We start from the raw sequence: 25,165 nt of genomic DNA, 5'->3' as shown, positions 1-25,165 counted from the left end.
CAAGGCGTTACAATAAACTTTCATGAACAAAATATTCTACTGTACGTTTTGAGGAAGATAACTCTAATAGAAATAACTGAATATCACTGAAAGTAAGGGATATAATAAACTAACTTTCAGAATATACAGAAGTGATTATAAGAGCTTTGCTACCAAAATACTTACACAGACCATAATAAATTCAATAAGTTCCGAAATACAAAGTAACAAAATAGCGTATAACATTCAGTCTACAAAAAAATTGTTACTTAAAGAATGGACATACACTATTTCGAGAATCGAAATAAAACGAGAAATGTTTACGATACTTTTCGTCTCGCCTCGATTTTCATCTCCAAAGCGAGAGGATAATTTGAGTTAGCCTTGTCCCGTCTTGAATTTAAATGTAAACTCTCGTCTCAATATTGTTTGTTTTGTTTCAGAAACGATTTAATAAATTCCTCTTCCCGTGAGCAACACTAAACAAAACCAAAATATTCTTGCTACATGTTACATTTCCGGTTATAATGTTGTGCTCATAAGCTCCTAACTTTTAATCTTTTATGAGATAGTAATAATTATTGTTAGTTTATTATTATTACTATTATTATTCCTGAAGATTTGATAGTTCAAGTATTGAAATATCAGAAGAAAATAAAACGTGTGTCATCGGCGATGAATCGCCACCAGAAATTGTAAAGTAAAGAAAAAGTTTTGGTCGTTCGTGGATCCGATTCCATTCGACTACCTTTAGATTACTGGTCGAGCGTCTAAATGACTTAACCAAGATTACTATGTAGCAATTGATTTGGATTTAGATTATTTACGAGTATAATACACACGCCTTATTTGATTCAAAATAAAGCAGTTTTGTATTCTGTTTTTAAAAAATCTATAAATTTGATTATTTAGTGAATTCAGTAATATAATGCCCTCCGACTCCTCAATTACATATTCTTGTTTTTGCCAATCAATCTGACTATTAACAAGCTACTGTTCTGATCGAACTACAAAGGCTCTTTATTTAGGCGAGCCGGAGTAAGTAACGCTTTTTAGATGAGTGGTAGTTCGTCCGTGACCTTCGTGCAGTTCACATCGTGTGCTGTGTTGTGTTTGTACGAATCGAGTGTTTCGTGGAGGGTGGTGTCTGATTGACTGCACTTGCCCTCAATTGGTGTTATATTTGCTGCCTGTGCAATTGAATTGCATTGTTTTTTAATTGTTTTGTCCTTGGAACGCTAAGTTATTCATTGTGATTATTCAGTGACTCATGGCTCCCTTACCTGTTAATACGATTCGTATTGACTTCCAGAGTGTAGTAAATGTTCCTAATTCGATTTACTTACATGAATGGATACAGGATGAATTTAAGTTTGCGTTAATTGATATGTTGAGCATCGAACTTGATTTTACCCGTAAGTTTCTTTTCAATACACTTTCTCATGCGGACTTGTGTGATCAGATCCTCATGGATCGTAATGGTGTTGTGTGATATACTGAAGCTGAAGGTACTTATGAACTGCCTTTGAAATCGGCTTCTCAAATGTTCAAATTGGTGAAAATTCATATAGTTCCTATGGAAATTTCAGATGCCCAAATAAAGCAAGTGTTGGGTCAGTATGGCGAAATAATTTCCATGGACGAAGAAAAAAAGACCACAGACTATCATTATCCTGTACGAACTGGTCGAAAGCTCTTTAAAACGATTTTGAAACGGAACATTCCTTCCTATGTGACAATCTGTAATGTTCGGTTTTGGGTTACCTATTTTGGGCAATCTAAAACATGTGCGAAGTGTGATAGCGAATCCCACCTCGTTTCCTCCTGCCTCATCGCCAGGCCAAGCCAGGTCAGCCTCATGGGCATACGTCAACGTCAGTGGCTCCAGGTGTCCGTACCTTACTGAGGGGACTCCCTCTCCCAGTACAACTTGAAAGAGCACCGGACCTTGCAAATTATAGTGTTTTCCCTGTGTTGCAACCGAAACCTCCTTTTGACCCTCCCGCCAATACCAGTGTTGAGTGTGTTTTTTCTGTGCCAGGCCCCACCCCCTCCGTAACTGGGGAGGTGCTTTTTTCAACAGTGGTTCATAACAGTTTTAAACTTCTACCTAGTGCTGATTCTTTTTTTGAAGCTGAACCTTCTAGTGAAACATTCTCCCCTCCGGATCATGTATTTTGCAGTCGCAGCAACAGTCCCACTCCAAAAGTATAAGGATTGCCCGGCTCTCCGGTACCCGTCTCACTGCCTCACACTGTTGAGACCCATGTCGATCTTCCTGTATCATGTTTGAATGCTTCATCTATCAAGGCTACGACTTCTTCTCAAATTCTTCCTGTTTCTACCACTACGACTAATTCTGACCCTATGCTACTTGACAACGTTTCAACCGCAAAACGGAAGTCAACCGTTCATCTTCTGCATCTCCCGAACGAAGACGCCGAAAACACAAGAAGCGACATGAACTTGGTAAGATAATCTTCTCTTAAAACGCTGAAGTACAAGATACGCCTAGTGTTATCGAGGATATCAGTGCTACTCAGTGATATCCCCGTTCTTGTGTAAATTGCAAATTACTGTGCCTAGTGAATACTTGACATTGTTTTGTTTTTATAATGAATCTCCTCCCGATCCGTTTTTTACTTTTATGGTCCCTCTTAATAGGGCTTTTATCGTGTATGTTACCGTTTCCGTTTGATTATTTCTACATGTTTTCAGTGAATTTTTTCACAATTGATGTTAATGGTTTGTCTTCTGCGGTTAGGAAAGCTGCTTTAGTGGATTTCATTTTGGTCCATTGTCTCAAGAAGTAAACTTTTCTACTCTTCAATCACTTCATCAGTATATCTATGTTGCTAATAATACTCCTTTTGGTACCGGAACTGGTCTCATTTATAGGGCAGATTTGGCAATTGATAATTTATATTTACATCCAGAAGGTAAACTGCTAATAGCAAAGTTAGAGCAATACCACCTTACTAACGTTTATGCCCATTCTGGCAGTAATCAGAAAGCTGCCAGAAATCATTTTTTGCTACGGTTCTTGGCGTCGCTTTAATGCCAGTACTGCTCCTATTATCTGCGCAGGGGATTTCAATTGTTCTCTTCTTGCGCAAGATCATCATCCAGGATGCAATTTTTCGTCTACTCTACAACAAGTAGTAACTTCGTTTAACCTTATGGATGTTTGGAATTATTATAAGCCTACAGAACTCGGACATTCATTCTTTACGAGCTATAGTTCAAGTCGGTTAGACAGATTCTACATATCTCAATCCTTAATAACTTGTGTGCTCGATGTACAACTTTATCCTGCTTCGTTCACAGATCACTGTGCTGTCTTGTTAACATTGAAGTTACCTGTTCAGATTTTTTTTTCAGCCTTCTCCAGTATGGCATATGAATACATATGTATTATTGGATCCTGAGTTGCAACATCGCCTTGTTACTAAATGGCGCCAATTTTCTAATTATAGTGGACGTTCATCCTTGCTTACTCGTTGGGAACTTCATATTAAACCAGCTTTAAGATCTGTATGTAGACATTATAGTAAGGAGCGTTGGCATGATTATTATACCCAGTTTAATTATTATACTCGTTTACTTCATGCCTATTACTCTGCATATCCTGAACCTATGCCTCCTTCTGTGTTTCTCAAGATCAAATAAATTAAAGCGTTACTGATATCTTGTATCGGAAGCGTACAAAAGTTTTTTTTTTGGTCAGAAATAAAATAGAAAGTTGTAATGTAACGGAGGATGCGGCATTTCAGCAAATTTGTAAAGAGCCCAAACGCGGTCAACGTAAATTTATAAGTAAAGTAGTGGATTAAAATAAGACTGTGCATCATTGTAATCAGGTGGTGCCATGCTTTCATAATTATCATACCAGTTTAAATACGAATGTATCTCCCGTAAATACTTCCTCTTTCCCTTTTGCTATGCTTCCTAGCTTGGAGGTTGCCGATCGGGATACTCTGGATGCAACATTTACAGAACAGGAAGTTAAAAATGCCATTCTTATAGCTAAATGACATAAATCTGCAGGTCCTGACATGATCCCCAATGAAATGTACTTAGTGCTTACTGACTTGATGTTACCTTTCCTCACTGAAATGTTTAATGAATTTTAGAGTTTGCCTCACTTTACTAGGCACATGAAGAAAGCCTTTTTGGTGTTAGTTATTAAACGTGCCCATTCTACTTATATTCAAGATTATCGTCCTACTACGTTACTTAATTCTGACTACACGATTCTTGCACGTCTTCTTGCAAGTGGACTGCGACATGTCTTACTACATTTATTGTCTCCACTTCTGTTTGGTCACGATTCTTGTCCCACCTTGTATGTCACCTTAAGTAATATCAGGGACACTTGCTTATTTTACCAATATTCATGGCTTTACCACTGCATTACTATCAGTCGATATGGCACAAGCTTCTGATAATATCCTTCTCGATTATTTATATCAATTACTGCCGTCTTATGGTATAGAATCTCATTTTATTTCTATGATAAAAGCACTTTCTTCCTATCTTTTACCTCAAATACATTGTAATGGTATTTTATCTCAGAATTTGTTGGTGAATAGAAGTTTTCCCCAGGGATTCCCCTTATGTTCTATTTTATACAGTTTACCTATTGAACCGTTAGTATAGAAACTTAATAATACAGTGAAACCTGTCTATGTTGGCCACCATCGGTTCCATCAAAAAGTGGCCAACTTAGACAGGTGGCCAACTTACAAAAAACAAGTGTGATTGGCGTATTTTTAGAATAGTTTTTTTAGTATTACTTGATTGTAAAATTTTAATAAGCAGTGGCACGACAGCTACTTATGAATAACGTATATAGAGTAATCATAAAAGTATACAGCACTAAAAAATATTACTATAGCATGTTTAATGTATGCTATAGTCTGAAAACTAGTCTGGTACATTGGATTATTCGGATTGAAAACACAATAACACAAACAACCATGAAATAGAAGCATATGTACGCAGTTTATTGAAATTGATATTATAGCACACTGAATTATTCAGATTGAAAACAAGAAAAGCTAAGTTATGAATTGAGAAATTCATATGCAATTTATATGACTTCTTTTCAGTTGTTACTGAATGATGGTTTATTCTAGACGTATTTGTTTTATTCTTTTTGGCAGATATGGACATTCTAATATTGTAGTTAACTACCTCTTGTTAATGAGCTAGAAGTGTTTTCCTCGGAGCAAAAGATGTTTTGAGAAAATCCTGAGGGAATTCATATCTCAAAAACTCCGCTATCTTTTGACAAGCCGACAGGTGCCAATAGTTGACAATTGAGATGGTTAGTTTAAACCTTGAGAATTTTCCGGAATTACTAAAGCTCAACACTGATGAGAGAGCTGATATAGCTAATGGCTTTACCAAAACAGACAGGGTAAACAAATACGTACAACCACTTCCTGAATTCCTGTACGTGATTTTTCTTATTCACGTCTTCTTTTACCAACCCTTTAACAGGGTAGTCTTCTGGCCATTGACCTCCAAGAGCAAATCGCGCGAATCCTTGCTTCTTTTCTCCAGTCACAAACACAGAATATCTGCCTCTCATATGGGAATACGAAAGAGTTAAGAAAAATAACAAAACGGTATTTTGCTTGGCTAAGATACACAGGTAACTTTATCATTATTATCATAGGATAAACATTGCTTCAGTGTGGCCAACTTCCAAGATAGACAGGTGGCTAACTTATAGAGTGGTAAGTAATGAATGTCTTATGGGAAAATGCAGGTTCAAGACGAACTAGGCCAAGATAAGCAGGTGGCCAACTTAGAGAGGTGGCCAAGTTGACAGGTTTCACTGTATATGCCTGGTGTCCGTATTGAAACCAGGGCCATTTGCATTCAAGCTTACATTGATGATGTCCATGTCGTACTTAATTCTCCTGCAGATTTACAGATGGCTCAGTCTGAACTTAATAATTTTGCTGGTATTGCGGGTGCTGTTGTTAATTATCACAAAATTGAACTTTTTTATTTTCACTCTGAGGCTGAACAGTTTTGTCACACACCTTTTACTCTTATAGGTGGTTTTAAAGCTTTAGTAGTTCGCTGGCGGTGCACAATAAAACAAACCATACATTATAATTATTCGCAAGTCACAGACTAAGGTAATTTTCATTTTATATGATATGTTGCGAGACCTTACAATATACGTATGATCGTGCTTATTTTCTTAATGTATTTCCATTTTCTCAACTCTGGTTTCTTGATCAAATTTTCCCATTACCTGTCAAATATGAACGTAAAATCGCCAGTCACGCACTTACTTTCTGTGGCATAAACAAATCTTCAGAGTTGCTCGTCCAACTGTATATGAGCCTCCTGCTAATGGAGGTTTACGTATTTTAAATATTCGCCAGCAATGCTGCAGTTTATTGTTACACCGTACATATGTCTTACTTTGTGTGTATGTTTTTTTAATCACAGCAGTGTTACTAAAATAATGTCTTTTTTATGTATCTTTAGATTCGCCAGTCAGTGTTCGCCCTTGGCCTCGTATGTACCCACACCTTACTAATGTTATTCTTGATATAAGTTATGCTGTAATCAGTCATGAGCGTATTGAAACGTATACTGTTAAACAATTATATTGTCATTATCATAGTAATATAAGGTATGTTCCTAAAATACAGCAGCAATTTCCAACTGTTAAATGGTGGCAAATTTGGACTATTATTATGGCGAAATTTCTTTCGTGTAATCTTAAATCACTTTGGTTTCTATTTGTACACAATTTAATTGTTACAAATTTACGTAGATATAACATTGGACTAAGTAATACTATGTATTGTGCTCATTGCCCTACTGAGAACACAATCGAACACGACTTTCTGGGTATCGTGACAGCAAATTTATCTGGTCCAAATATTGTTGTATTCTAAGCCGCATTCTGCGTCTGCACACAAAAAGTGTCACTGATACAAACATGTTGCTCTTTCCTGAATATAAATATTTTCGTCAAACCAAGCACAATATTATCATCTGGTTAACGATTACTACGACAGCTTTAATACTTAAAGACAATATCAAACGAAATACTGATCTGTATCTAAAACTTTTATTTTCTCTCACTTTTTACATCTCAACACCGACAGAAATATTTTGCTAATTATCTAAACGGCATTTATTAACGTTCAAATTTTGTCTTCAGTTTCCTTTTAGCTTACGTCGCTGTTAAACTATGTAATTGAGTTTTCCTTGAATAAAAAACTGAGTAGAAAGAAAAGAAAAACCTGGGTAACGGTGTAGTTTCGTAATCCAGCAATCCGTGTTCGATTCTCCCCTTCGCTATTACACTTTCTAAAATGTTCCATTTACAAGGCTGAGCTCCAATTTGATGCTGTTAAATGAAAGATAGTCTCCAGTGGAGAAATTCAGTGATGATGTAATCCTGAAAAGAAAGGTAGGAAAATGAATTGAGAAAAGGAGTTACAGAGTTAATTCTGTTAATAGTTCTATATTTGATATTTACTGTTAATTTCGTGCATTTTAAAATTGTTGTTTATTGACACTATATTCTCGTCTTTTCTCCTTGTATCTCAATGTGTAAATTTGCACAAATATTAAACAAATCACGAACCCTCAGTTGTATTTGCAACCTAAGGAGAAATATGCTTAGTACCGGTAAGTTCTCCAACTCGTTTAAGTGTTATTGAATTTTGCATTTTTAATATTTACAAATAAGTTACTGCAGAACAATATTTAGCATTTTCAAAAGTCGTTTAACGAATAACGACATCAAACAAGTTTTTCTTTCGAAGTAACATTACGTATCAATCAGTGGCGCCGGAACCTAGGAGCTCAGGCCCTGTTAGACCCCCAAAATTTTGATTAGGGGCTGGGTTCTTTCCCTGAATGATCAATCCATACTTTAATTGATTTGCAGCTAGGACTATTGTTAATAGTTTTAAAACTCAGCACAAGGCTTTGTGTTTATTTAAAAAAATAAACTAATACATATACCGCATAATCTATCCGTATATTAGTTGGTATCCATATATGTATAGTCATTTTAATTAAGTTAACTAGTTTATATAATCCCTCATTTGAGTTAATTATAAGATTATTTAAGTTCCCCAACTCTTATCTTCTCATCGGCGCCTCTGGTGTCCGTATATTTTTTTCTAGTACTGTGCTGTGTACTGTGAGTAGAAGTATGCAAAGACTCTCTTCTGCCATTTCGTGAGTCAGCCTTTTGCCTCACTCCTGCACAAAAGCACTCTTTACGATTTGTCTTTTTCACCAGTGTGGGCAACTTCATGCTGCTGTTCTAGCTACTCTACCAGGCGTAATTAACCTTGGAGCGGGCGTTAGTTGTTGCCTAACTGACGGATATTGTACCTCAAGAATTTCTTTGGCCCGCTGCATACGTATCAGTGACACCGATTACGATGCTTTTGCATTAATATTTTTTTAGGAAACGTGGAAAATTTGCTCTTCACATTGATTAATTAATCGATTTAAGTTTAATGGTCTAACGTTTGTTTTTTGCACCGAGATTACATGGAGCCGGGCTACTGTTTAAGCTGTAAAAATTCCTATGTTGAAATGTAAGTCATTATTATTATTTTCACTTTTTATGATTTTTCCAGGCGTAGTTCCTCTCGTAGATCCAAACAGGGGATCTATTTTATCTCCAGAATGTTGTACATCAGGAAGAACCATCATTATACCTATTCTCCTCCTTCATCCTACCTGGAAAAATAAAATGTGGTAGTAATCCCATTGCCTTTCCACATCTCCATACCGTTAACCATCTTGTGGTTAATCCGCCTTTTAGGATAGTTTCCCCTCCTAAGAACAAGAAGGTACCCTAACGTCTACCCGCACAACCGCCCCCGAGGATACCGTTAGAACCTGGTAGAGTTTGACTTGTTATAGCGGGAGTTAGTCGGGTCCCACCTACTCACTACGTTGGCTGCCTAAGACGTTGCCCGCTTTGTTCCGCGAGGAGGTGTAGGTTGGAGTTTCCCATTTGTTTAGGATTAAACTCACAGGTATTCGTAAAACCTCTCCAGTATATAGTTGATTATATGATCTTGAAGAAAACAGTAGCTTAGAATATTTGAAAAGGGGGAGAGGTAGAAACCTCGTTCTCGAACAATCCCACTCTTCCCTCTCTTAAGAATCACATTCACATAATCAGAAGCATCCTATCTCATTGTTTAAATATTATAAAACCATACAAGATTACTGCGAAGAATCAACAATGAAATGAAATCCAAGTAATTACAGTGTACTTAACTAAATACCTAATAAATGTCTATATATGATACCTCTGTTACAAGATTATACTACAAAAATATAGGTACTAGAGCAGCGCTGTCCAACGTTTTCACCTTATCGGGCGCAATTGGCTCCTGTTTTCCGACGTGCGGGCGCCTTTCGAAAAAATACAAAACTACTATAGAAATAAGCCTACTGCTACTAGTACAACAACTACTACTCATTGTTTATTTGTTATTAATATTATCATCATCACTATTATTATTATTATTATTATTATTATTATTATTATTATTATTATTATTATTATTATTATTATTATTATTATTATTATTATTATTATTTTGAAAATTGATACATACCTAGTGAGTTCACACAAAGAGTACTCCCCAAGAGAGAGCGACTCTATCCTCACAATGGAAATTTTTCAAGGTGCGATATGACAAAAGACGATCGGGTAAAGACAGACAGCGCCGCCAGCAGCAGGCACGCGAACTACCGCGGTTGCCATAGCGTAGCGGTAGCCTTATCCAAGTGTAAAGAGACAAATGTTCAAATTAACTGTTGTGAAACTATTTCTTCGATTTTGTTGAATGCTTTTTCCCAGAGTTCAGAACAGCCAGATGTGCTAGTTACTATTTTCAAAATGAAATAACAGAAATAAAAGAAAATCTAATGTTGAAAACAAGAAATTTTGCGTATTTTGAGTTCGATTTAAGAGGGCGCCAGGAAAATGCTTGGCGGGCGCCATGGCGCCCGCGGGCACCGCGTTGGACAGGGCTGTACTAGAGTTATTAAACTAGTGGTATAACTTTACGGTCAATTTAATTTATGCTGCTTTCTTGTATTAAAAGGATAAAGGAAATTAAATATATTTTGTTAGTACACAGAACAAAAAAATGTCTAGGTGTAATATGAATATTTCGTGCTAAATCTTAACATTTCAAATGTGACGTAAGTGCAGATGACAGGAGAGGTCATTGACTTTCAATTTATACTTTAATATCAAATCAGTAGATCGCATTATATTCATTTCAGTATATCGAGGTACATGTATATTCCTATGCTGGCTATAATGCAACATCGGCGTATACGAAGTTCCCAACTGACAGTAAGGAAGTAGCTCTCAAATATGGCAATAATTGAACCAACGAATAAACAAAAATTTTATAAGTGCAAAATAATCAAGGCATTTTACATTTACTGTATTTACCCTTTTAAAATTAATCTGAAAAAAAAATGGAACAAGAAATGCTTGACTTTAAAAAATAAAATATTAATTTAATATATTAAAAAAGAACTTCTCGAAAATGTTAGTAGTTCTATTCAAGGAAACTAATTAGAAAACTCGGATTTAATATAATATTTCTGAACTTTTCATTAAATATTCTTATTACTTTATAGAGTATCAGTTACTTCCGTATCCTGCGCTTGTGTACAGGACATTAGGCGGTATTCTGGATTTCTTCGTATTCCTTGGGCCAACACCTGAAGATGTTATTTCACAATATACAAGCATTATTGGAAGGCCATTTCTTCCACCATATTGGAGTCTTGGATTTCATCTTTCTCGTCACGGGTATGAAACACTAGGAGATTTACAGAAAGTTATTAATCGAACTGCAGAATGTGGAATTCCTCAGGTATTGTTATTCATTTATCTTAAGAATATAGTTATATACTTCGTTTATATAGACAGTGATAAGTAGAAATTGATATGGAATTTGGTATAGCCTCCCTTATTGACTTAAGCTATACCGCGGCATCTAGGTTTATGCAACAAACCATATGAACCACATCAATTCAGGATATTAGGAACGTCAGGCTGAAGACAGGTGAAGTTAATATAGTGAAAACTGAACCACAACACATAAAAGGAAACAAAAAAAGGTCTCTTTTACATTCCACACTATCACACTGTTGGACTAATTCTAATAGAAACGTTGGATTCCTTTTATAAGTTGAAATCAAAATCAACACATGAAAACCAGATAAAGTTTCTTGATCAGCATCAGTTAACTTACATGTTTACAAACTGAAATAATAGGCTTACTAATATGTAATTGAATAAATATTCATTAAACTCAGTTGAAGTTTCATTTAATGAAAAAATACTCTTCAAAGTAACTTACGTTTTATTGAAAGTATGAAAACATCAATAACAATGATCCTGAATTCTTTAACAATAATCAACTTAATTAAGAAACTCAATATTCTATTCTTATTTCACTCAAGGGGTGAGAGTGATCATAGAAAGTTACTAATGATAATAATTCATTTGAATATTTAGTGAAACAAGTTTGCAAATTTATTGCATTATTAGTTCTCTCACTCTTAAACGAATGTTTTGGTTTATATAAATTATCGAGCATCCAACTTAGTTCATAAATACGCTAACATCTACGACTACGTGTACTCAAACACCAATGCTACTCACCAATCAGCAGTAGAAAAAGATTTGTACAGAAAAGTCAAAATAGTTTGTTTTGTATGGAAAATAATTCCGAGGGTTGTTAGGTTAAAGATATTCATGAAGTAGCAGTAAAACTGTAACCACAGGAAGAGGGTAAGCAAATGTGAGTCGACTTCCCAAATAATTTCTTCCTCCGTAAATCTTATGCGTTTATTAAACGTGTTTATTAACGCATAAATGTTTTCAGCAAATGAAGATCATTTACATAGGTTAGTATGAACGAAATATCAGCCAGGTGTGTCAATTATAGAGGTCAGAGAAGTAATCTCCACTATCTATATATATAAAAGAGAACGCACAAAATCCTTTGTCCGCTCATCACGCTAATACGGCTGAACCGATTTCTTTCATTTTTGGGGGGTTGTTAGGATTTGGACCCTAGATGGTTTTTATCATATCACTTTATTTTTCAATTACCAGTGTCTTGAGATAATTGACCAATCAGGTGTCAATACGTACAAAAAATCCTTTGTCCGCTCATCACGCTAATACGGCTGAACCGATTTCTTTCATTTTTCGGGGGTTGTTAGGATGTGGACCCTAGATGGTTTTTATCATATCACTTTAATTTTCAATTACCAGTGTCTTGAGATAATTGACCATTCAGGTGTCCATACGTACAAATCCTTTGTTATTAGTTCATCATAGGTATAAAAATAAACGTATTTATATGCAACCCGCATGACCCTGTGACTCGGCGGGTTAACATAACTGACAGGCGCTATAAATCACTTGAAAGCGAAAAAGTAAAAATTATCTAAGTAACAAAGTTTATTGCGTTCCGGGATGACCGCAGCGAAGCGGGGCGGGTTGGGGTGACCGCAGCGAAGCGGGGCGGGTTAACATAAATGACAGGCGATATAATGTTAACATTAGTGCAATCTTCTATGGTTTTTATCATATCACTTGAAAGCGAAAAAGTAAAAATTATCTAAGTAACAAAGTTTATTGCGTTCCGGGGTGACCGCAGCGAAGCGGGGTGAACGCTGCTAGTCTGGTAAATAAAAATTGTCTCCATCTTATATTAAGCACTTTCAGCATCGCTGAACTTCGTGGTGAAACAAGTCCGAGATGTGTGACGCGAGGAAGTTCTCAATCGCACGTTGCACCTCTCAATACCCAAGGAAGTTCTCTCTCCTAAGAAATTGTCTAGATATCAGAAGAGGTGATGGTGGAGAGGGATCGGAGGAGTGGTGAGGACTGGATCATGCATTGAGCATCAGAATTCTTGTGCAACGCAAGAACACCATGCTTGTTAGTCATTGCTGTATGCTTGCCGACAAGTATGCGATGCATTTCATGCAGTTGAGAACCATAACTATCTACACTGATTGTTTCACCCCACCTGAAAAGAAGAATACTGAATCATTCCCACCATTGATCACTATACCAGCAAGACACTTTCTGTGGGTGAAGAGGTGTTTAGGAAGCAGCCATGGACGTTAATCACGACCCAATCATTGTCCTGTCTATTTACTAATGTCATAGCAGATCCATGTTTTCATCTGACGTAAAAATGTAATACAGGAAACTCTCCCAATTATTTCTTACACTCAGAGAATGCACATCTCCAGACGGCATTTTTACTGGCCCTGTTGGTTCAATGTTTCACCCATGAGTGCAACTTCTTCACCTTTCAGATTGCACGGAATGGCAAAGAACAGTGATGCATGCCTATCTCACCTGCAGTGGCACGAATACTTTTCCAAGAGTCCGCGTCCTCGGTGTTCTTGAGAAAGTCATCCGAACATGATGCTGGACACTGTCCACTGGGCTCATTTTGCAATGCTGTCACCGAAACAAAATTTGACAAACCAACAGCAAATTGTATATGCATTCATCAGTTCCAGCCCAAATACACACCTATTATGCACCAGGTTCTCGCTCTATTGATGTAATCCACCAAAGACTAGAAAATCTTGAGAATAAAGCACCACAAGCCACTAAGTGCTTGTCTCTGCTCGAGCTAGAAGTCTAGTTACCTAATTAATATATTTCGTCTTATATTCCATTCTTCTTGGTCTGCGAAAAGATCTCTTTCTCATCGTCTTCCTTACTAAAATAACTAACTAGATCTATGACATGGAATTTGAAGCCTCAATGCTGCACTCACAAAAGCTCTCCAATGACTTCTGTCCTTAGCCAACCGAATGCAGTTTCTATTTTGTATTCTTATTTCTGCGAGATCCACGTTAATACTGTCACCGCTTAGGTCTTCCTAATTGTCTTTTTAAGATTGGATTTCTAATTAAAATTTTGAAAGCGATCCTATCTTCTTCCATTTTGGCTATATGCCATCCATCCATTTCCTGCCCATCTGATCCTTCCAGACTTTATGATCGTAACAATGTTGCATGAATAGTATAATTTAAGCAGCTTTCATAATGAAGTGTCCAACATTCCTTATTCACATCTCTCTTCAATCTAAATATTCAATTCACGAGTTTATTTTTCTAATTTCCCTACTAATGTACTTCACTATTATTATTATTAGCCATTTATTCTTACAAACTTAGAGAGTGAAAATTTGTTACTCTATATAAGAAGAATTTGAAACTTTTCCTTACAGAAAGTACTTCTGCTACTAAACTTGATTTTATCCACTAATATTTATTAAGATAATTCGAAAATTATGAAAAGAATGAATGAGAATTAGGGACAACATTTGAGATAAGAAATATAGAAAGTAAACAAAGTATATGCTTTGGGTTGAATTTTTTTACACGGACTTCTGCGTTCCATCAGTGAAATGTGTGTGAAAAATAGAATTGTTTAACTTATATAACGATTAGAAAGATGTATAACGAAGCAAGTATGAATTTAGAAACTTAAAGAAGCTAAATAAACAGACACTTCCTTCTCTATAAAGTCCTTGGAATACATGTTTTTCCTTTGATTATTCACCTATTAACAATATTTATTGAGTCATGATTTACTTTTCTTCGCTCTGGCTTATACTATTGTTTTCTAAACTTGTTTTCTTACCTTTCGTTAATATGATCTAAGTTCCGTTTTATTAAAAAAGTTAGTCCTAACCAGTACCCTGTAAAACTTCATATGTATTGTGATAAATACGAGTAATAATATATTCCTTCTGAATTGATGCAAAAGCAAGTAAAATGTACTATTTTGTTCACATAAGTACCAATTATTGCTAATACTTGGTATATTCAATTAGAGAAGCACTCCATTGCACTCTTAGGTGATGACACTTATCCAAATCCTATCATTCTTTTATAGACTCTGTTCGATAATCAAAAGTAAAATTAAACCCCATCTAGCTATCTGTCTAAAGTGAATATTGCTAAAGATAATCTGTCATTATTTATTTATCTCGGTGTGATACAGGAAGGTAACTCCCTAACCAATCAAATTTAAAGATGACATTTCTCACAGAATCAGCTATAAAGATTTTATTTATAATTCGTAAATATCATTACAATAGATAATTGTTCATTTAATTATCTAGAATGAATAAGTCGTATAAAGGAAACGATATTTTATTTGAAGAACAACATCTTTGCATTCGAAAACCAATCGCAGTTAATCAAAACACTGCGATGGAATAGTATTTTATATTTTATGTTACATTGTCTGTCTCAAAAATAATATATAATAATAAAATATATAGAAAAGCAAGATTTCAACCACTCATTTATGAGTAGTGGTACATGGAAGAAGCTATTATTTTTTCTAAGTTTCATGAAATCTCAGAAGGAGCTAGTATTACAATGCTACTCTAATATAGGGGCAGATCATCATTAGACCCATCGGCTAAGATTAGCCCTCTTCTGCCGTGTATTGCCTTGGGCTCTGTAGGGTAAATTACTATTCCGCTAATCGAGGTCTGTATTCACGGGTAGAACGGGGGAATTTTTACTATCCTAAACGTTCACGGTAGGCTTGCAAATGAACTATAATATGGTTGGTTCGTCGCCCCCTCCCCCCCAATATTTTTGGGCTCGCTATGGCCTGCGCTCATCCAGGCTTCCATTGTCCAAGAGAAGTCGTGTTTCATGAATCGTCCAACCCTACTACCCGCTTAAAGTTTTCTTGTGCATACTCACAACTACTGTTGTCTCGGAGAAAACTTGATGCACACTGCTTCGTGATGCGATGTTAACGACAATCGACGAAGAAGGAAACTCTCTCCGTGAGAGCACCGCAGTTGAATTTAGGCATCGAGGTATTTAAATAAATCTGTTTTTATTTTTTTAAAAGATATTCAGTTCTGATCATGGTCACGTAACTCCAGTGAGATGTTCAGTTTTCTTTTATCTGACTCCGTCTCTTTTTCACTCACACATCGTAGTATTTGTTCCTATTTCCGGAAGAGGAATTCTTCTTATTCTGGTTGAAAATAGTGATATAATATTGACGCCACTTTGTTTCTCCGGAATCTCTATCAACAGAAAGTACCTATAATTTTCAATTATTGTTTAGCTTTCTCTTTCCTTGGTATCTTTTCTCACTTAGTTTAATCTTTTAATTAGCTAATTAACTTCAGATTCATATGAATTTCCGGATGACTTGATATTTCTGCATTTCCAGTTCTCCTTTTTTCATCTATCCTTCTTCCTTTCTTTTTTACTAGGTGGAAAGAGGGGGAATTTGTCCTTGTTAAGAACTGATCTCAGTTCAATTCCTGCACACTTCAATGTAATTATTCTTTACTATTCTGATTCCAGTTCAATTGCATGGTTTACTTCACTGGTCTCCATCACAGCAATGCCCATTCTGTATTGCTTGACCCTCCTTCTCTGATGTTCAGTCATTCTGCTTATTATACATTTTGTTAGATTTTATACACTGTTTTATTATTTATTCCGTTCTCCTTACAGACCTAGCTCCAGCGAACAGCTCACCAAGGGGGCACATGTATTATCTTCGTCACCAGACACTTAGCTGTAATTGTAATCGAGTTGGAATTTCCATGATGCAACAATGATGCTATGGTTTTCACTGTATCAGTTCACTGAGGTATTTTTCACTCACGATATTTTTCCAGTCGAGCTTACTGACATCCCCTATTTGTCTTCTCCAAAACTTTTTTGTTGCTTTCCTTTTTCCTATGCTTGGAAAAACAGAAATTGCATCTCTCTTATTTTTCTTTAATTTAGAAGAAATAGTCAGAAGCTGGACTATATATACATATATATAGGGGTGTCATCTATGAAAGGTAATTAAGTGTTACGATACGCATACCGACGAAATGTATTCTATGTGACCGTAAACACGTATTAGTGAAACAGGACCTCAATACGAGAACGTTAACCCGTACCGACTTCATGACAAAGTCATGAAATGACGTTTCCACATTACAATATAATTTAGAATGTCCAACCGTGATAACGGAGAAACCACAGAAAGGAGGACACCTGTCCGTGTATTGACAAACGTCACCGGCAACCCAAGAAAAAATTGTGCTTTTGTAAATCGAATGACTTAAATTGGATATCATCATTTGAAGCATTAATGGAAATTAAGACAAAAGAGATGATAAATGCAGATCAATGTTGCAAAGTTTTCGAGAAGCAGCTTGAAATATGTGCTAAATGCGAGCGCATCTTTTATAAACCATGCTTCTGAGCTTTAACAACATATAGAATACCTCAGTCACTCAGTCACTCATACCTCATACTGCTTCTTATGATCTACCATCTTTCATTATAGGTTTCAAACCATATTGCACTAGTGACTTTTCCGAGTTATTGTATCCTCGTCGCCAAAAGTGCCTTTACATCACCGTGACGGGTATGTGACCGCGCAGTACTCCAAGGAAGAGATGGTTACGTAAGAAATTGTGATTAATTTTGAAGAGCTTTTATTTTGACTAGGGAAATAACGTAGATATAGGGGGTGAAGGAATAGATTTGAAGCATCAGCAGATTGTCATCTCTGAAAAGATTCGTATTCTCAGTTTTTCAATTTATTGTCTTATATGTTAAGCTAATAACTGCTAACAACTGCTACTAGCGCTTTTCACTACAGGAATTTACTAGGACATGTTCGCAGGACACTTTTGTAAGTCCTAAATCTGTGCGTGAATTATTTCATTCGCCTCACTGTTCTCATTTGAGAATGGAAACTGATTGAGTTGAACGTGAATATGTTTCGCTGTCGTAAAGCAGGGGCCGTAATGAATGTAAATAAGGTTCTTATTATTAAATAAAATACACAACTATTTATTCCGTGTATAGCACAATATAATACAGTAACTAAGCAATATGATACACTAACGCCCGCAGAATTTTTTTTCAACGGGGTGGAGAGGCAAAAGACCGATATACAGTTTTTGGATTTATTGCCCTATATATATTAAAAGTCATAAAATTTATCATTGATAGCGTATATCGTCTTACTTTTTAAAATCGTCACTGTAGCCTATTAGTCAGAACGGTATACGGACAAAATCTCGCGGCCGAAACATCGCCGCCCAAAATCTCGCCGGCCAAAACCTCGCGGAACAAAATCTCGCCGGGCCAAAACCTCGCGTGGCCAAAACCTCGCCGCCCAAAACCTCGCGGGACAAAATCTCGCCGGGCCAAAACCTCGCCGCCCAAAACCTCGCGGGACAAAATCTCGCCGGGCCAAAACCTCGCGTGGCCAAAACCTCGCCGCCCAAAACCTCGCGGGACAAAATCTCGCCGTGCCAAAACCTCGCCGCCCAAAATCTCGCCGTGCCAAAACCTCGCCGCGAATGAAACTTTTCTTTAAAATTTACCCAATGTGTTTCCTAATATGCAATTCCACATTACAAATAATAATAATAATAATAATAATAATAATAATAATAATAATAATAATAATAATAATAATAATAATAATAATATACAAAACATCGTGTACGTGGGCTTTCTCGGGTTATTCCCGTTTCCTCCCACTTTCTTTATTCGATCATTTCCTTCATCCTGGTCATCTACGTCTCCTTTAACCTATAGGACATAATCAAGGGACGTCGTAAAAACTCATATATTGTTTCATATTTTCATAAATATTATTAGATTTTTGTTAAAATTTTAAGTTTTTGGATGTTCCAAAGTTCACGAAACTAACCTCGTTAGTTGTCATTACTTTCCTTATGCAGACTTTCTTTCCCTATAACGAGTTTAAAAACATCCTGTCGCCCTACCTTCACATTGAAATGCTCTAATACAGAAATAGAATTTTCATATGGTATCGCGGGACTTGGTCAAATACCCGTGATACTTCTTCTGAAACAACGTCTTTTATACCGTCATCCTTATCATCTGTTGGAACATTTACATTTTGCTCAGGCGAGATTTTGGGTATGGCGATATTTTGGGGCGCGAGGTTTTGGCCCGGCGAGATTTTGGCCCGCGAGGTTTTGGGTGGCGAGGTTTTGCCCAGGCGAGGTTTTGGCCCCGCGAGATTTTGGCCCGCGACGTTTTGGGAGGCGAGGTTTTGGCCAGGCGGGGTTTTGGCCCGGCGAGATTTTGGCCCGCGAGCTTTTGGGCGGCGAGGTTTTGGCCAGGCGAGGTTTCGGCCTGGCAAGATTTTGGGCCGCGAGGTTTTGGGAGGCAAGGTTTTGGCCAGGCGAGGTTTTGGTCCGCGAGGTTGTCGCCGCGAGGTTCTGGCCGCGAGGTTTTGTACCCAAACCTTAACATTCATCTCCAGACATGATGTAGAGAGAAGAGAATGGAGGAGATATGAAAAGTGGCGTAACTAATTGCACTGCGCTCTGGACCAATGATTTCCTCAACCCGCCCCCTGTCCCACGCATTTTAGCTGCTGCGTTGTATATATATGGCTACATGTCAGAAGGGCCCGACAAAAGGGTGAGGATAGAAAGGCCCGAGTCAAAACGGCTCCGCTGAAAAAGGATCCGCGTCAAAAAAGGAAGGTCAAAAGTGTCTCTGCGACAGAAGTGAACGAGTCGAAACAGCCCCGCGCCAAAAGGTTCCCCTTGTCAAAAGAGCCTGGGTCGAAAGATCGTCGCGGGAAGAGAGCCCGAGTTAAAAGGGTCCTATGTAAAAAGAGCCCGGGTAGAAAACGACCCCGCCTCGAAAGTGCAAGGGTCAAAACGGCCCCGCGTCAAAATGACTCGAGCTGAAAAGGCTCCGAGTCAAAAAGGCCCCTTGTTAAAAGAGCCAAGTCAAAAGAGCCCAGCGTCAAAAAAGCCCGGTAAATACAATTCCACGGCTAAAACGCCTGAGATCAGGAGTGGAAATCAGGAGAAAGAAAAAGATATGACCAGTGGCGTAACTAAATACTGCCTCCTGATCTATTTACTCATCCCTGTCTTCTGCCCCCGCATTTTAGCTGGTGACTATACATATATATATATATATATATATATATATATATATATATATATGTCAGAAGGGCACGGACAAAAGGACAAGTATAGAAATGCCCAAGTCAAAAGGGACCCGCTGTCAAAAGGGCTCGAGTCAAAATGTCGTCGTGACAAAAAGGCCCGTGTCGAAAGGACAATATCTCAAAAATGCCTGGGTCAAAATAGAACTAACATAAAAATGACACGGGTCAAAACGGTCCCGTGTCAGAAGGGCTAGAGTCGAAAAGGCACCGCGACATAAAGCCCGGAGTGAAAAAGGCCCTGCGTTAAAAGGAGATGATTCAAAAGTGACCCGCGTCAACAGGGACCGGTAAATACAATTCAACGGCTGAAAAGTCTGAGATCATGGGTGGAAATAAGAAGAAAGAAAGAGATATGACCAGTTGCGTAACTAATTTTACTGTGGCCTAGATCATCGATTTACTCAAACCCGCCACCTGTCCCATACATTTCAGCTTCTGCGTTATACATACATATATGGTTCCATATCAGAAGGGCCTGACAAAAGGGCGAGGATAGAAAGGTCCGAGTCAAAACGGCCCGGTCAAAAAGGCCCCGCGAGGAAAGTGACTGACTGAAAACTACCCTGCGCCAAAACGGGCCCCTCGTCAAAAGAGCCCGTGTCCGAAGGTCCTCGCGAAAAAAGAGCCCGAGTCAAAAGGGCCCTATATCAAAGAGACCCCGCCCAAAGAGGACTTCACATTAATAGGCACTGGTCAAAACGGCCCCACGTCAAAATGGCCCGAGTCGAAAGGGCTCCGCGTCAAAAAGGTCCGACTAAAAAAGGCTCCGTGTCAAAACGGCCCGTAAACACAATCCCACGGCTAAAGAGCCTGAGGTCAGGAGTGGAAATCAGGAGAAAGAAATAGATATGACCAGTGGTGTAACTAATTTTACTGCTGCCTGGCTCATCCATTTATTAATAGCTGCCCCCACATTTCCGCTGGTGAATATATGTATATATATATCGGGTGATTCCGTTATTCCGTACCAGGCTTTTAAATCGAAAACAGTCCGAGATATATACAAACTGAAAAACACGTATCCGATTAGTTGCAAAGGACAAAAGAGCGAAGTAAAATGTTTCGTCCCAGGGTCCCCCGCAGGGTCCCAGACGGGGTCAAACTCAAAATTGTCAAATGAAAAGAGGGGTCAAGTGGTATATTGCTTGAAAGCTCTTGTAAAAAGAAAGAAGCTACAACGAGTCCCGATTCTCTACGATGAACCTATGCAAAATGGCGGCGGGTCAAAATGTCATCAAAATGTGCATTGAAAACAATATTGCCAACCCTATAAATCTCAAACGGGCAGCCAGACGGAGAAACTGAAGAACAAGTGTCACATGATGTTCAAAGGACAACAGATCGAAGTAAAAATTTCGCCCCAGGGTCCCCGACGGGGTCCGACTCAAAAATTGTCAAATAGAAAGAGGGGTCAAGTGGAATATCGCTTGAAAGCTCTTGTAAAAATAAGAAGCTACAACAAGTCCCGATTCTCTACGATGAACCTATGCAAAATGGCGGCGGGTCAAAATGTAATCAAAAGTTGAATTGAAATGAATGTGAAAAAGCACATATTCCAGTGGAATTGGCGGTAAAATTGCTGGACAGTGCCCAGTAGTCCTAAAGAGTTGTGGTGTTCATCATAAAAACACATCAGCGAGTGGTGCACACGGCCGAAAATATTGAGTCAATGACACTAGTCTGTGGGGAGAAAACAACTATTTTCACTTTGCTTGCACAGAATTCTTCGAAATGTGGAATGAGGCAAGCATGCTCTACCAATGTTTCCTGCATCCTGCATGAACCTATGCAAAATGGGGGCGGGTCAAAATGTCATCAAAATGTGCATTGAAAACAATATGGCCAACCCTATAAATCTCAAACCGGCAGCCAGACGGAGAAACTAAAAACAAGTGTCACATAATATTCAAAGGACAACAGATCGAAGTAAAAATTTCGCTCCAGGGTCCCCGGCGGGGTCCGACTCAAAAATTGTCAAATAGAAAGAGGGGTCAAGTGGTATATCGCTTAAAAGCTTTTGTAAAAAGAAAGAAGCTACAACAAGTCCCGATTCTCTACGATGAACCTATGCAATATGGCGGCAAAGCAAAATGTCATCAAAAGTTGAATTGAAATGAATGTGAAAAAGCACATATTCCAGTGAAATTGGCGGTAAAATTGCTGGACAGTGCCCGGTAGTCCTGGAGAGTTGTGGTGTTCATCATAAAAACACATCAGCGAGTGGTGCACACAGCCGAATATTGAGTCAATGACACTAGTCTGTACGGAGAAAACAACTATTTTCACTTTGCTTGCACAGAATTCTTCGAGATGTGGAACGAGGCAAGCATGCTCTACCAATGTTTCCTGCATCTGTTTTGTAAGAGGTCTGGGGTTCTTCCCAGATCTTAACCTTGGTGTCCGCACAGGATGTGTGTTTGAAAGCCCTTTGTCGGTAGTTGTGATGTTGCTTCTTAGGGTGGCCTCTCCTCTCCCAGAGCTGCGACATTATGGGATCAAGGAAATTGAACACTGTGTCCTCCCGACTGGCTAGTGCCTAAAGGGCACGTGTAAAGGGCTCGGCGACCAAAGAGCCCGAGTAAAAAGTGTCCAAGTCAAAACGGCCCTGGGTCAAAGGAGCCCGGGTAAGAATGACTTGTCGACGAAAGAGCCCGTCTCAAAAGGGCGCAGTGTCAAAGGGGCCCTGGTCAAAATGGCCGGAGTCAAAACGGCCTCGCATCAATAGGTTTCGAGTCGAAAAGGCCCCGCGTAAAATAGGCCCAAGTGAAAAAGTCCCCACGTCCAAAGGGTCCGGTAAATACGGTTCCTCAGCCATAAAGTCTGAGATCAAAGTAAGAGTGGAAATCAGGCGTGCACAAGGGAATATTGTCCATTTGGTAAGTTGAAGTATTTGTGCAAAAAAAGGAAAAATATCTGTAGTCATTAGTAACAAATAGGAAATTTGAATGGTGATATAATTTTTATTTAGTTGTTGATTGTTCTGCAACAATCGCTATATTTTAAGTCGTTCTTCATGAAAGTTTGCTTGCACTCCAGTCTTTCTAAATTTGTATTCTCGTGACATAGCCCAATCAAACTTTATGTGTTATTGACTTTCCCCTCAGTTCCAAAATGCCATTTCTACCCCTGGATAAAAGTATAGCATCAAAACTATTCTGTGAAAAATATTAGTTGAATATTGCTGTGAGAAGACACATGTGGAGCTGTGTACAGAGTTAGCCAAAAGTATTGGAACAGAACAATAATAACGACGTGCGTGAACGGGGGCAAAATAAATGTTACAATTGGTATTATTGCATTGATTTGGAGTGGGGTCACCTTCGAGGCCCTCTTACATTCCGCTATATTGCATATGACACAATATGTTTTAAATATAAAAGGTTATGATTTTAGACTTTAACTTAGACTTGAATATTCCCACAAATGAAAATGTGAACTTGTTTTTGTTACATCATCTGTTTGAGGTAGAGCTTACTCTGTTCTACAGGGAGTGCTATGTTTAAAAGTAAATTATACTCATTAAGTCAAGCAGCTGCAGCATCATCCTTATTTATCATAAGATCATGTTTCATACCTCATTTTTTCACAATGGAGCAGCGTTTTAAATGTTACCATTAACATTTCCCTAGTGTGATCCTAAAGTGAGAAATTTTGAGAGAAATCAGAATTTTTATCTGATTCTTTTTTAGCCCCTCTCGACCCTCGTGTAATCAACTGAAAAATACTAAATGTGTGTACAAAATTTTAAGTTCCTATCTTGAATAGTAAGGGAAGGAAAAATATTTAATTTATCAATAATCCCCAAAATTCCCCCAGACTACCGCAAAAAGACCCTGATCTCAGGTAAAAAAATTTTCTGAGACATCCCTGTTTATTCTAGGATCATGGTTCGCCGATCATTCTTTTCAGAATAGAACTATCTTTCAAACGGTATCATTCACATGTTTCCATCACGTATCTAATATGGGGAAATCGCGAAGAAAGGGATTTCTCGTTTAAATATTCTTTTAAAATTTTTGCCCCTCTGGACCCCTCTGTTTTATGTTAGAAACCTAAAAAAATCTGATAAATACTACTTTGTGAACTGAATGTTTGTGCAAAATTTCAATCTTCTTGGTGCCCGCCAAAAATGAAATAAATATAGGCCTAACAACAAAATATTTTTGAAAATTATGACGTCATCATCGTCCATGTCTCGACGAAGAAATGCGTGAAACCATAGTTAACGTGTTCTCCAATGCCTCTAAACTTAAAGAAACAAAGTAAAAAGTTTTATTGGTTCCTTTTTAATTGAATAATGGAAACTACTTTAGTAACTAAAAATAGGTACTAGAACTCCAAAGGGTTAACAATCCACAAAAACTGTCATGTGTTGAAATCCTCATATCGAATTATGAGTGGATTTCAGGTGCTGTTCTCAACAAACAAAAGTCAAGCCTAATGTATATAAATCCAGCTGACAAACACGTGTATTTGTCTGTGATTCCTTTCACTGATCACACCAACATATTAGGCGTCACTTGGCAACGTCGCATAGCAGAGACGAGACGACTGCAAATTTTCGTGCCACAACATGTACTCGATTCTCTTCATGTCGATTCTCTTCTGTATGATTCAATTTATATAGGCTATAGTTCGCAATTTTCCAAAAAGATATATATATATATATATATATATATATATATATATATATATATATATATATATATATATATATATATATATATATATATATATATATATATATATATATATATATAATTAAAGTGACTATGTTTGTAAGTTAATAACTCTAACCACCCGACCGATCTCGTTCAAATTTTCAACACAGATGAAGTTCTGACCTGGGATGTATTTTTATGATTTCACTTTGAAGGTGCAAATTGGGGGGGCGGGACGATGGCATATACAAAATATTCGAAAATGACCGATATTAGAGTCGAGTCCATGGTGTTTGGAGTCGCTGAGATGAACAGTAAAACTTTCGATGTTGTTTAAATTAAAATTTAGCCATGCAACTTGGAGAAGGAGAGGTATATAAAAATGATCGAATCGGTTGCATTTTTTCATTTTGGATATTTGTGTCGATTCCATAGT

The 25,165-nt window shown here is 37.6% G+C and overlaps 1 protein-coding gene across 1 annotated transcript in view; it reads left to right on the top strand.

Moving 5' to 3' along the window:
• Nucleotides 1-25,165, top strand: part of LOC145672638 (putative maltase-glucoamylase 2) — a 246,467-nt gene that overhangs the window by 117,032 nt on the left and 104,270 nt on the right. Inside the window, 1 exon segment of the mRNA XM_081741799.1 lies at nt 10,657-10,895. Coding sequence (XP_081597925.1) covers nt 10,657-10,895 — 239 coding nt within the window.

This window comes from Thermobia domestica, chromosome 16, assembly GCF_964235325.1.
Source record: "Thermobia domestica chromosome 16, izTheDome1.hap1.1, whole genome shotgun sequence".
Lineage (NCBI taxonomy): Eukaryota > Metazoa > Arthropoda > Insecta > Zygentoma > Lepismatidae > Thermobia > Thermobia domestica.
The sequence above is the reverse complement of the archived record's forward strand: the minus strand, read 5'-3'. Positions and strand labels throughout refer to the sequence as shown.